Source organism: Mauremys mutica, chromosome 3, assembly GCF_020497125.1.
Source record: "Mauremys mutica isolate MM-2020 ecotype Southern chromosome 3, ASM2049712v1, whole genome shotgun sequence".
Taxonomy (NCBI): Eukaryota; Metazoa; Chordata; order Testudines; family Geoemydidae; genus Mauremys; species Mauremys mutica.
The window spans coordinates 156,102,832-156,116,829 of record NC_059074.1 but is presented as its reverse complement, the minus strand read 5'-3'; the positions used below and the strand labels follow the sequence as shown (position 1 = coordinate 156,116,829).

The window sequence follows — 13,998 nt, the reverse complement described above, 5'->3', positions numbered from 1 at the left end:
CTAGAGCTCCATAGAGCACAGGGTGTGTGTACACGCTGCACTATCTTTTGGGAAGCTGCAGCAAGCTCCTCCTTCTGGGGCCAGCCAACTCCGTGTGCCCGTGCAGTCCAGGTTGGAGCCTGGCCTTGCTTCCTTCACTGCCTTCCTTTGGGGTGATTTGCATCCCAGGCTCACACTGAAAGCAGTCATCCTTTTGTAAATTACCCCTTGCTGCCTTATTGAATCATATCACTGCTTTAGCAAGACGTGTAAAATATGACATGGGATTTATGTTAACTGATTCTCTCCCCCCCCCCCCCCCGTTTTGTATTTGTTTTTCATCAGGTGATGGACAGAGCTTTGTTTCACCTGGATAACTCTTACAACATTCCCAACGTCAAAGGTGTGGGTACAGTTTGCAAGACTAACGTGCCCGCCAACACAGCACTTCGTGGCTTTGGAGGTCCCCAGGGAATGATGGTCACTGAGTGCTGGATGAGTGACGTTATCCTGACGTGTGGTCTGCCAGCAGAGCAGGTACAAATCAGTTGAAACAGTACAGTGCAGCATTTTAGCTAAGTCTTGGGAATTTGACACACAATTACAACTAGATATTAAGCACCGGAAATCTCTGTTTGTTTTTGCCATGGGTCCCAGTTATGTGCCCATTGAAGTCAATAGGCCAAATTGCAATCTGGATCATTATCTTCTGCCTCACTGAATTTCCTTTGTCATTTCAGTTGTGTCTCATTCTGTAACATCAGCTTTATGGCTTGGATTTTCAAAGGGACCTAAGGAAATTAGGTACCCAAATCCCACCAAAAGGAATTTGAGTTCCTATATCCCTTAGGCTTTCTTGAAAATCCCACTCTAAATTCTTGTCACCAGGTTTTCTCATGAACGAATCATGGACTTTCAACATATTGTTCAGTGGAGCCAGAAAAGGAGGAGGAACAATTAAAGTCCAATTTGTTCTTGATATTATTCAATAAAAAGACTTGGACTAAAGCACTGATTTCATTATTCTTAATGAGCCCTATCAATGTTTCTTTCTTTGGGAAGGTGCGAAAGCTGAATCTTTACAATGAAGGAGACCTGACCCATTTTAACCAAAAGCTTGAAGAGTTCACTTTGCGGAGATGCTGGGAAGAGTGTCTAATGAACTCAGATTATTACCACAGAAGGAAAATCATTGATGAATTCAATAGGTAGGTGTTGTACTCTCTGCCGAGATAACAGGCACTAAAGTCCAATCAGTAACCTGGGTGATTTAGAGTCAAAGTCATGTGGTAAAGATGTGACTTTTTTCCCCCTTTTCTTTTCTTGAAGTCTCTTCAGTCCCATTGTGGGAAGGACCCTTAGTACTATAGTGAATCAAGGTCATCCTATTGACTTGCACCAGGGGTTAATTTGGCCTAATGCTTTACATTAGTATCCTAGAAAGATAGGGCTGCAATGGGCCTGTTATATTGAGTTAGATGAAATAAATGGGCCCCAGGTGTTAATGTAACCATGCCAGTGTCCAACATTAAACAGTGTTAAACAAAGTTAGGGGTTTGGGATATAAAGACATGAGGCTGCTTAGTACTATGGAGAGCACACCATTAAAAATCTTATATTAACCCTGTATTAGATACAGAAAAGAAGGAGAAACAGTTAAGACATGTAAAATGTGAAGTATTAAATAAGGCATTCATGTTAACAACATCCCTTGTTCCCTTTCCTTTTAGCTGGAGAGAGTGTTTAGGATTGTCTGACAATCTCTTAGATGGTATCAAAGAGGGTAATTATCCTTTTGGGGAAAGAGAAGGTAGATGAGATGGGCTGTTGTTGATGCTGCTGTTAAAGCCTGATCCTATTTCGTCCCAGTTGGTGGTTGGGATTCAGATGGTGCCGGTAGAGGTGGCAATGCTATTTGGCTCTCTCTGTCTCTGGCCTGATATGGTCAGGACATCCCTCAGGATTAGGATGGTGAAGGAGATAGTGGGGGTGGCAGATAGGATGGTGAAACTCACCTCAGTAGCTTCTAGCAGATCTTCCTCTCCATCTGCTCTTTCTGTATTTTCTTCCTCCCCCACCAAAGTCTTTTCCTTTAAGGACCCATAAAGGGTGTAATGGGTGGAACAGCCCGTCCCCTTATTATTTTGTCCACCCATTAGGCCTAATATTTGACGCACTAATTTTGGTTCATTAACTTGTGGCTCCACATCATTTGTTTTTTAACAAGCATAATTTCAACAGCCCTCGGATTATATCAATGTGGCTTTTTGTTTGGACTAATTTAGTCTCTGTCTGGTTCTTTTGCATCTGTTTGTAATATTCCTTCTTGAAAATAACTTGACCCACTTTCCATGGTAAATGTATAAGCAAGCTAAAGTTATAGACCAATTGTCACAGCCGACCTTGAGAGGTCATCTAGCCCATCCCCCGGCATTGAGGCTGCATTAAGTATATGTAGGGTATCTCTGACAGATGTTTGTCTAACCTGTTCTTAAAAACCTCCCATGACGGGGATTTCACAACCTCCCTGGGTAACCTATTCCAGTACTTAACTAGCTTAAGACTTAGAAAGCTTTTCCTAATATCTAAACCAATGGTTCTCAATCTTAGTTGATCGGGCCTCCCTTCTTTGTGTCTGTAGTAGTTTATGTGCCCTGCCCCCGCCAAGGACATATACAGCAACCCAGCTCTAAAGGCAGAGTGGTGAGCAGCGGCTGCTGGCTGAGTGCTCAGCTCTGAAGGCTGTGGCACGCCAGCAGCGGTACAGAAGTAAGGGTGGCAATATGGATTTGTCAATATCACTCTCACAGCAGACTTAGAGGTAAGGGTGCAGCCACGCATAAGCAATGTGAAAAGTGATATTTGTCATCACTTTTCACAACAGACTTAGCGCCCCATTGCCACCCTTACTTCTGCACTGCTGCTGCCACCCTGGGGCTGACAGCCAGAGCCCTGCTGCCTCCTGGTGAGGGGAAAGAGAGTCTGATCCCAAGCCTGGACTTCCTCCTGGTGAGGGATTGAGGGGTGGGAAGGAGAGCTCCAGTCCGGGGGGTGGAGCTCCATCTGTCCCCTTTATCCCCATCTCCCGGGTGTGCACGGCCCTTCTGCATGAGCCCCAGTCACCCAGGGCTGACAGCCAGAGCTCTTTTTAAAAACAAAATTTGCCCACATCTTTCTTAAAGTGTGGTGCTCCAAACTGGACATAATACTCGAGGATGAGGCCTCACCAGTGTTGCCTAGAATGGGACAATAAGCTCCTGTGACTTGCATATGACTAGGGTTGTCAACTTTCGAATCACACAAAACCAAACACCCCATCCCGTCCCTTCTCGAGGCCCTGCCATGCCCCTTCTCAGAGGCCCTGCCCCCATTCAGTCCATCCTCCTTCCCGCTGTCACTTGCTCTCCCCCACCCTCACTCATTTTCACTGGGCTGGGTCAGGGGTTTGGGGTGTGGGAGGGGTGAGAGCTCCTGCTGGGGGTGCGGTCTCTGGGGTGGGGCCAGAAATGAGGGGTTCAGGGTGCAGGAGGGGGCTCTGGCCTGGAGCAGGATGTTGGGGTGCCGGAGCGGGTGAGGGCTTTCTCTGGGGGTGCAGGCTCTGTGGTGGGGCTGTGGATGAGGGGTTTGGGGTGCAGGACGGGGCTCAGGGCTGGGGCAAGGGTGCAGGCTCTGGGAGGGAGTTAGGGTGCAGGAGGGGATGCAGGGCTGGGGCAGGGGGTTGGGGTGTGGAAGGGGTTCAGGGCACAGGCTCCTGCCAGGCAGCTCTTACCTCAGGCAGCTCCCAGTCGGCAGCACAGCAGGGCTAAGGCAGGCTCCCTGCCTGCTCTGGCTCCGTGCAGCTTCCAGAAGCGGCCGGCATGTCCCTGCAGCCCCTAGGCTGAGGGGCCAGGAGGCTCTGCACGCTGCCCGCACCCACAAGTGCCACCCCTGCAGCTCCCATTGGCCGTGGTTCCTCGTGCTGACTCGAGCCGCCCGCCAGGATCCCTTTTTCCCGAGTGTTCTAGTCCAAAACCGGATGCCTGGCAACCCATCGTACAACCATCCTGTTAATATAGCCCAGAATATCAGCCTTTTTCCCAATTGCATCACGTTGGTGACTCATATTAAATTTGTGACCCACTGTAACCCCCAGAGTTTTTTCAGCAGTACTATTGCCTCACCAATTATTTCCCATTTTGTAGTTGTGCATTTGATTTTTTTCCTTCCTAACTGTAGTAGATTGTATTTGTCTTTACTGAATTAGAGGAAAGCACAATGTCCTACTTAGGATGAAAGCCTGACAGAAGAGAGCTGAAGGAGCACTAACGGTGCTTTGTTCTTTCAGACAAAATCGCTGGAAGAAGAGGGGGATAGCCATTATTCCTACGAAGTTTGGGATCAGCTTCACTCTTTCATTTTTGAATCAGGTCCGCAAGTCTCATTAAACTTTGCAGGAGATTAACTAGATGTTATGCTCACCAGTCCAGGTTCTCCTTCTGTATCCTTCTCTGAAAGTCCCCACTGGATAAATGACATGACTCTTTCAAAACCAATGCAGACATTATACACCACAGTTACTGGTTTAAATATGTCCAGAAGACCCTACGGCACAGCCAGTTTCATGCTCCCCCACCCCAATCTCTTAAAAAATAATAGCAGTGTTAAGCATGCTGGCTTTGTTGAAATTCAGTAATCGTTATTGTCCATACACATCTTGGGCTAGCTGGGTTTTGGGTGACGCTGTCAGGTTTGGATGAGAGGGTGCTCCTCTATTTCACAAGTAACTAACAGCAGGTTCATTTTGGCTCATCCAGCTCCCATAGCTGAAAACTGTGGCTGATGTTTTGATTCTGTAATTTGAACCTAGTTATACTGATGATCGTGGGCCAAATTCATTGTGAGTCTGAACACCGTTGGCCTCAGAGAGTTATACCAAAGAGGAGCATGATCCCCCTGAGTTTGACTCTGGTAGCTTCTACACCAGATTTGCCTCTTTAGGCTAGTCCCAAAGTCTGCTTTTATTTGTGTGCTCTGGAACTGAAATCTGCCAGGTAATTTACTAGCTCATTTATGGTGACCCTTTATCTTTTTAATAACCCATGTTGCAGGCTGGGGCTCTGGTACATGTGTATACAGATGGTTCAGTGCTGCTTACACATGGTGGGGCTGAGATGGGTCAAGGACTTCACACCAAGATGATCCAGGTAATGATGAGTTTAGACCCATTAGCATGAGACCTCTTTTAAAACAAATTCCAATCTCACTTCCCTAATATTCTTTCAACAGGCAGAAGGGAGCTGCTGTAATGGCTTGTAGGTTTACATAGGGACCTAAACTCTAATAATCACCCTCATTGCATCAGCACCAATGCTAGATTTCTAAAATGGTGTTGTAATGGGAAGTGAAGATTATAATCTGCATTATCTATACACATTGGTTTACAATAATATGTTCAGTTTAATGTAGCTGGGCAGACTATGCAGTATGAATAAAGCTGTACTCTTTATTGCCAGAAGAAGCTACATCTTTTCTTTTTGATCCTATAAAACTGTAATTTTCACATGATATTTAAACTAATATTTCTCTTTGTCTTTTGTATTTTGACATATCTTGTTAAACTTTTAATGAAGATAGATGTTGATTTCACGGCAGTGTGAATTTGGAGGAATTCCACTGATGTTGATGGAGTTACTCTAGATCAGGGATCGGCAACCTTTGGCACGCGGTCTGTCAGGCAAAGCCGCAGGCAGTATGGTTTGTTTACCTGCAGCATCCGCAGGTTCGACCGATCGCAGCTCCTACTGGCCACGGGTTACCGTTCCTGGCCAATGGGGGCTGCGGGTCCAGAGATTTGCTGGCCGCCGCTTCCCACAGCCCCCATTGGCCTGGAATGGCAACCTACCGCCAGTGGGAGCTGCGATCAGCTGAACCTGTGGACACTGCAGGTAAACAAACCGTCTCGGCCCACCAGCAGCTTTCCCTGATGGGCCACATGCCAAAGGTTGCTGATCCCTGCTCTAGATTTACATTGGGATAAGCAAAATTAAAATCTGGCTTAATTATCTTTAAAAGGCTTTGGTAGAGATGGGGGAATCTGAAACCCATAATTCAGAACATTTTAGAACTTAATGGGTTCTAGAATTCTGTGGGTGAAATCCTCTCTCCATTGAAGTCAATGACAAAACTCTCATGGACTTCAGAGGAGCCAAGATTTCACCCTAAGACTCATAGAACATGTTAAGGTTTTATTTCACGTCAAAGAGAGAGATGTTTAGAAATCTTTTACCCCAAACTTGGGCTCCTCCATCCCTCCTTCTCACCATGATTTCCCATAACCTGGTCTGTGATGCTACATGACATATATAGAGCCAGTTATCTGGAAGTCATTGTGACCTATTCATACAGGACAGTATTGCAGCAAGCATCATCTTCTGATAACCAGAAGCTTTTGCACAATAGCTCATTTAAACAGTTAGAGTGCCAAGTAGATCGTAATGTTTTTGAGTTTGAAATTTGCAGTGCCAATGGAAAATTGCAGTAAGAGCTCAGGAGTGCCCATACCCAGGGTGGGTGTAAATTCTGGAAGGTTACAGAAACAGTAACTGCAATAAATGCTATAGAAATTAAAGGGCACTTTCTGCATATATTGCTCCATATTTTATATGTACAGGTAGCATATGCCCCTCATTGTTTGGGGGCATTTAAAGCTAGATGTGACGAAACTTCTTGCATTGGCAAGAAGATGGATTAGGTGATGTACTGGGACTTTTTCCTCTCTATCTTCTACAGTTGTTGAATCTTGGGCTGGAGAAAAAAAAGTCTGAATAATGAAATGTTTGTAAGGACATTTGACAAACACACAAATTCTCAGGCTTGACCATGACAAACCTGGAGCTAACTCCAGCAACTAAACAACCAAAATAGGTGAAATTTGGGATGGGAGAGAAGAGAAGGTTGCAGCATGGATATTGTGGATAGGGAAAGGCATGCCTCACAAATATGTACATGAGACAGTCATTTTTTGTTGCTTTGCAGGTTGCCAGCAAAACTCTGGGAATCCCAACCACCAGCATTCACATCAGTGAGACCAGCACTAATACAGTTCCAAATACCTCTGCAACAGCCGCTTCTGTCAGCGCAGACATCAATGGGATGGCTGTCCTTGTAAGGCAACTGAGTAACTCAAACCTCTATCTAGGCGAGGGCTCCAGAACAGAAAAACATGCTGTCTACATGTTTCTTTAAAAAGATATGGGATGCCCAATGTCCTTGAAAAGGAAATATTAAACACGCAATACCTCATAATTCCTTGTGATGGCCACAGTTATTAGGATGCAGCAGATAATGAATAACCATATTTATTTCAAGGTTTTTATGAAACTCTCATGTTCAGTCCATTGCCAATTAGTAAATTGAAGAAAGGCAGCCATTTAAATAAATAGCTTCCTAGTAATGTCTGTGGCGTTAACTGCAAGCATGGTACACTGTTAACATGCAGGTGGGTTGGGGACTACAGTTGGCATCAAATCTACAGGCATGCTGCATGGGATAGGGAATTGCACGAAGGCATGGTGAATTATTTCCATGTTGCTACAAGCTCGCCTTGCTAGATATTTTCAAGTGGCCAGCTGGGATTAAAATAGGCAAAGTTTTCTTTATAAACTAGAATCCATCCAATAGTGTGTGTCATGACTCACAAGACCCTATACAGGAGTGGCCTTAGCCATTTTGCCTGCCAGGATGGAAAACATTTTTGGCACCCCTGCCCACAGTGGCTGAGCCAAAAAACAAAACAAAATCATCACAGCCAGCCAATCAGAGCTGAGCCAAAATGGCAGGCCACTGCAGTACAGTGCCCCCTGCAAGCTGGTGCCCCGGATGGCCACCCTGCTTTCCCACCCTTAGAATTGGCCCGGCCATGTGCCATCACTGGGATCTCCCTTTATCACAAACATAACCAATCAGCTTTAGAATCTTTTTATTTCCCAGTCAAACTATGCCTTTATGATCAGCTCTCCCAGTTACTGAACCTTGTCCATTTAATGATACGTCAGTGTCCTAAGGACAACATTGATTTAGGCAGAGGGTAACTGTGAACAATTGTGTAATAAGCTCATATTTTCAAGGCCTATTGTAGAGGTGCTGGCCGGGGCTCGACCCTCTTTCTTGGCGGCCCTTGTGGTAACTGGAATAAGCACCGTAAGCCCAGGCCCTGGGTCAGGGCTGGGCAACAGTGAATCAGGTGCTCAGGCCGTCTGGCAGGAGCTGAGCACTGGCAGTATAAACAGTAGCAATAAACCCAGGCCCTGGGTCAGGGCAGGGCAGCAATGAGTCAGGGGCTCAGGCTCTCTGGCAGGGCTGAGCAGTAACAGTACAAAGAGTATCAAGCCCAGGCCCTAGGACATGGCCGGGCAATACGGAGTCAGGAGCTCAGGCCCTCAGGCAGGGCTGAGCAATAACAGTAGGCCCGAGCCTCCAAGGCCTGGGAGAGGGGGAGACGGCCACCCGCGAGGTGGGTGGCAGGGGGGACGCAGGCCCTCCCACTCCACTGCATCCCAGCGTGGGGCCCTAGCAGCAGCAGAAAACTCACTGCTGAGTCAGTGGGGTTCCTGGCCGCAACACACTGACATGGGCTCTGGCAGTGCTGCAGCCAGACTACGGTCGGCTGCCCCTGGGCTACTTCCAGACTCCCCCTCGGGTAGTACCCGGGTCAGGGTGTTGTCCTCCAGGGGTCCAGTGCCATGGGTTCCTTGGGGTAGTGGGCAAGCGGCCGGCCCGGCAACTCCTCTGGGTAACGGGCGCATGGCAGGTCTGGCAACTCCTCTGGGTAGTGAGCGCCGGGCAGTCAGGCCAGTCCTGGCGTGCACCTTGGCCCGTGGGGGTTTCCCAGTCGTGGGCTAGGCTGGAGACATCTGGTCTGCCCGGCGGCTGGCTCCCTAGTGAGCTCTGAGGGTGAGCCTTTATACGTCTGGGTCGCCGTCTGACCCTCTGAGAGGTGGGCTCTGAGCTCCCTAGCCCCGCCCACTCCGGACTCCAGATGGGCTCGTCCCGCTCTGGGGTGGCGGGAAGCCACACCGCCTCACTACACTACTTTAAAAAGTGTTGCTCTTTATTTTGTTTTCTTTTTTAGAAAGCGTGTCAGACTATTTTAGAAAGGCTAGAGACATTCAAACGTTCAAACCCCAAAGGCTCCTGGAAGGACTGGGTAAGTTGTTTATACCTGGTACCGATTAGATGTGGGCTGTTCGGAGAATTATTTTGTTGGTAAATCAAGCATGTAGACAAATCTGCCATCCCTGCTCATCCTGTAGGAAAGGTTCCAGGAGGCTCTAGGATAGACAGTGTAGCAGCAACTTAGCTTGGGAGGAAGAGGATACTTGAGAGGGGTAAACTCCAAAGGTGTGACATCTAGCTTCCACTTGTGCTTTTATAAGGAAGATTTCTCACACAGGAACCTGCTTATAACTAATTTGGGCGTACTGAAGTCTGATCTCTAATGAAGTTAAGAGAAAAATCCCAGATGGTTCCATTGTATCTCAATGGTCATATTGCAGTCCTGATGAGAATGAAATCTCTGCTCACAGCAAAGTGATTCTGTGAAAAAAATAAGACTTCTCTGTAAGAAACTTCCAGGACACTTTTCAGCCATCCTCAGTGGGGACAGTAGTTTCCTTACTCCAACATCTAAAGAATGGGCACACCTTGTATTGTATTGTCAAGGATTACTGAAGTTGAAATACCTCCATGTGTTAATTGCCCAGCCAGATTCCAAGTTCCAGGTCTCCTGTGCTTGGGGATATTTTTACCATTGTGCAGACCTTTCAAGAAAGATGAAAAAATCAAGAAATTGCAGGATGTTTGGCTCCCAAAAAATCAATATTTCACTCTGCTCTACTGTGACTGTCATCCCCTATTAAAGTGTTTCCCAAACTTGGGACACTGCTTGTGTAGGGAAAGCCCCCGGCAGGCTGGGCCGGTTTGTTTACCTGCCGCGTCCGCAGGTCCGGCCAATCGCGGCTTCCAATGGCTGCGGTTCACTGCTCCAGGCCAACGGGAGCTGTGGGAAGCAGCGTGGGCTGAGGGACGTACTGGCTGCTGCTTCCAACAGCTCCCCTTGGCCTGGAGCGGCGAACCGCAGCCAGTGGGAGCCGCGATTGGCCGGACCTGTGGACGCGGAAGGTAAACAAACCGGCCCGGCCTGCCATGGACTTTCCCTACACAAGCGGTGTCCCAAGTTTGGGAAACACTGCCCTATTGAGTATGTGGGCCACGGGCTTCCTCAGAATGCAGTCTCAGAAGGTTATTGTACAAGAATTAGTTTAATACTAACTTTTTAAAAACCTGCTTACTTTATCAGGTGGGAGCAGCCTATGTTAACTGTGTTAGCCTGTCAGCCACAGGATTTTATAGGTGAGTGAGTATTAAAGCTGGGGTAGTGCAGTAATACTTTTGCTTAGTCACATAGTCTATGTGCAGGAGCGTTCCATGATGATCACTGTGTGGATAATTACTCTCCTCTCAGGTCATGAAGCTGTTCTGCAGCTATTATGGCTGGTGAAGGCTGCAGTAGGCATCTCAGCAGTTGCACGTCCTGGCCTACATGGCGAGAGTCAGCTGAGGGATGCTTGTAGCAGCCCATCCACCAGCCACACCTCTACTCTCAAGCAAACTCCTGAGCTAGGGAAGATGAGTCATTGGTGGAGCACAGCTCTGAGACAAGTGTGGGGCCACATTCAGATCTCATTTTCATTATTATAAACCTGAAGTAACTCTGTTGACTTCCGTGGAGTTAGTTCAGATTTAAAGAGATGTAAGTGAATCTGACCCAGGGGTCTGCAAGGCAATTGGCTCACAGCTTTCTGCCTTCCCTTAAGATCAGAAAAAGGCTGAATCTGCCTTTTAGATTTTCCATGCCCAATGGAGAAGGGATCACAATTTGCCCCTTAGGAAAACCTCCAAAAGGATCATTGTTGCTTTCAGAATGGTACTAGATGAGGCAGTCAATTAAATAAAGCCACATTCTGGCCTCCAGTGCTTGAGCTGTTTCCATTGTTTTTCAATTTCATTCTCACATTTTAAAAACACAGTTTTTCTTTTTTATGTTGGTTCTTGTGTAGCTCTAAAATGAAACATTTCTCCCATCAATCAGCCTTAATGTCAGAGGCAAACCCAACCCCATCATTATAAAAGGCATAGGAATCATCACAAAACATTAAACTTGATATTGAGAATAGATACTATGTATGATGTGACCAGCTTCCATTGCATCTTTGAAATGCATTTGTCTCCGAGCCACGTGGCTTCCTTGGTGTTTGACAAAACACCAGTATTTACATAAACGGTCACAGCTGCATAACACAGGATTTGCTGTGAACTACTTCAAAAAAATGAATCGCTCCACAACTCAGTCTTATTCTCTGGCTCCATTTCACGTCAGCACAGAATTTAACTAGTTCTAGGACATGCACAAATTTATGCCTTGCATAAAGTATTTAATATTGGACTCTTGGGATTGGGACTGTATATGAGCATTATAAATGTTTATGTTCCAGAGAAACAACTGATTGATAAAAATCCTTCACAGAGTCTTACTACACTTATGAAGTGCAGGATAGCCTCGGATTTCCTTATTTTTTTACTTTCTGCATATCTAGTCTACACAGAGGGAAAATGGGTGAAGTATAAGAAAATACAACCTTATGAAGACCAAAATGGTTCAGTGATAACTTATTTATTTTGGCTGTTCATGCAATCAGAAATGTTTTGTTTTCTTTCTGTTAAGTGTTCCTGGCATTGGGTATGACTTTGAGAAAAAAGAAGGAAGTCCTTTCAATTACTTCTCTTATGGGGTTGCTTGCTCCGAGGTTGAGATAGACTGCCTGACAGGTGACCACAAGGTGAGTGGGGTAGATGATTAAAAAACCCTCTGTAGTTAAGGTGAAGAAAACATGGTCTAGTGGTTAGATCAAAGACTGGGAGTTAGACTATTTCCAGCTATGCCATTGACTCACTGTGACCCAGAGCAAATTTCTTAACTTTTCTGTTCCTCAATGTATGTAAAGCTGGTATAATATATTAATAATTATCTACCTCACAAGTGTATTATGAGCCTTGCAGAGCCATTTGAGGTTGTTAAATCAAAGGTGCCAGCACTATGTAAGCCTAAAGCAGCAGTAAAAGATTAGAGAATTGAATTACTAATGAAAAGTAGGGCTGGGAAATTTTTATTAAAAAATGCTTGCCTGAACATGACATCGATTTCATTTGTTGTGTTCAGATACAAAGCACTGATCACTGGCAACCTGGATAATGGGTCAAACAGATCTCTGATAAAAATGGATTGCCTTCATTTGAGTTACCCCAGGGCTGAATTTGGTTTCAGGCTCAATATTAAGTTTAAAGAGAACAATCAGCTTTGTTTAACATTTGACCCATGGGGAGTGAGAAGTCCTTATATACCACACACATATATGTGTGAAAACAGAAACGCTGGCCAAAATGTAGATAGTATTGGATATCTTAACTAAAAAGTATAAAGTCACAGTGGCTCAGTGATCAGTTATTCTCTGTGCTTATTTATTCTTTACTTCCGGTAACTTTCAGAACCTTCGCACGGACATAGTAATGGATGTTGGCACCAGCCTGAACCCAGCCATAGATATAGGACAGGTAAGTGTTCCTGTCACCGATTCACCCTCATTTTGTTTAGTCGGGAAATTATGCTGCTGTGGGCCATTTCTAGACCACCTCTCCTGATCTTCTCTCTACGGGCCATAACTTTGCAAACATAGCACTGCAGGTATAAACAGAGAAGCATATTGGGCTGGCTGGTGAGAAATAACTGACCTCCAAAATTGGAGCAGGAATAGACACAGGGTTGTTGGGGGAGGAGGGAAATATCCTCTTGTTTGGTATTGGTTATTAAGACTCCTATGTGGCCTTCAGTTATCACCACACTGATGTTTTTTTCTATACCTCAGCCCAAGTGAGGAATGAATTTAGAGAAAGTGAACATACTGGGTTTGGGGGGAAGAGAAGATTTGCACTGCTTTAAGATTGGATCCTCATCTGGCATGTTTTGTGTCTGCAATGTATGATGGCTAATTTAAGCCCCAATCCTGCCGTTTTTACCCCAGTGTGTAGTCCAGTCAAAGTCAATGGGAGTGTTTTGTGTGAGTAAAGAGTGCTTACATCAGTAAGGATTGCAGGATCAGTGCCCAACGTGCTCAGATACCCAAGTGGTGCTGGGAGCTGTATTAAAACCTAGATTCATAGTTTAGCTTGTGAGCTCCCTGGGCAGTGATTGTGTTTTCCTCCATCTTCTGTACAGTAACACTTTTCAGTAACTAGCAGTACTGAGTAAGGCTACGATTTTATCACGGATGTCATGGAAGTCAAGGAATCCATGACTTCTGAAGGCCTCCATGACTTCAACCCACAGGTGGCTGGGAGCTGCAGAGTCCCATCACTGCCCGGGGCAGCCAGAGCTCCAGGGTATCCCCACCACCCAAGGCAGCGGGGTCCCCAAGCTCTGAGGTGGCGTGGGTATCCTGCAGCTCCCAGCTGCCATGGGCAGTGGCATACCCCGCAGCCCCCAGCTGCCAGCAGGGAACCCCCAGAGATCCCAGGTGGTGGGGGACCCTGGAGTTCCTGGCCTCCACGGGTAGCAGGGGGCACCATGCAGCTCCTAGCTGTCGTGGGAGGCAGGAGACCCCATAGCTCCTTGCTGCCATGGGCGCTGGAGGCTCCAAGCAGCTGCGAGTGAGGGGAACCCAGCCTCTGGTGGTGGGGGTACCTCTCAGCTCAGAACTGGGGATGAGGGGGGAACCCTGGAGCACCAAGCCCCCATGGGTGGTGAGGGCTCCCAGAGCTCTCAGCCAGGCCCCTGCAGCTGCCTAGCACCTCCTCATTTTGCAAATGCAAGTGAAATGTTAGGACACAGAATGTAATTATCCATATGGGAATTTGGCCAGGACAGTCCCATTTGGACTGATCATTGCTTTTTTGTGTGAAGGAGCCCAAAGAAGAATGTGACCTAGT

General features: G+C 46.5%; 1 protein-coding gene across 1 annotated transcript in view; it reads left to right on the top strand.

The window, feature by feature from the left end:
* The window catches only part of XDH (xanthine dehydrogenase), a 73,445-nt gene that overhangs the window by 55,112 nt on the left and 4,335 nt on the right, over positions 1-13,998 (top strand). Inside the window, 9 exon segments of the mRNA XM_045009723.1 lie at positions 325-516; positions 1,042-1,187; positions 4,304-4,385; positions 5,067-5,162; positions 6,994-7,122; positions 9,089-9,163; positions 10,316-10,368; positions 11,741-11,855; positions 12,562-12,627. Of these exon segments, the coding sequence (XP_044865658.1) occupies positions 325-516; positions 1,042-1,187; positions 4,304-4,385; positions 5,067-5,162; positions 6,994-7,122; positions 9,089-9,163; positions 10,316-10,368; positions 11,741-11,855; positions 12,562-12,627 (954 nt within the window).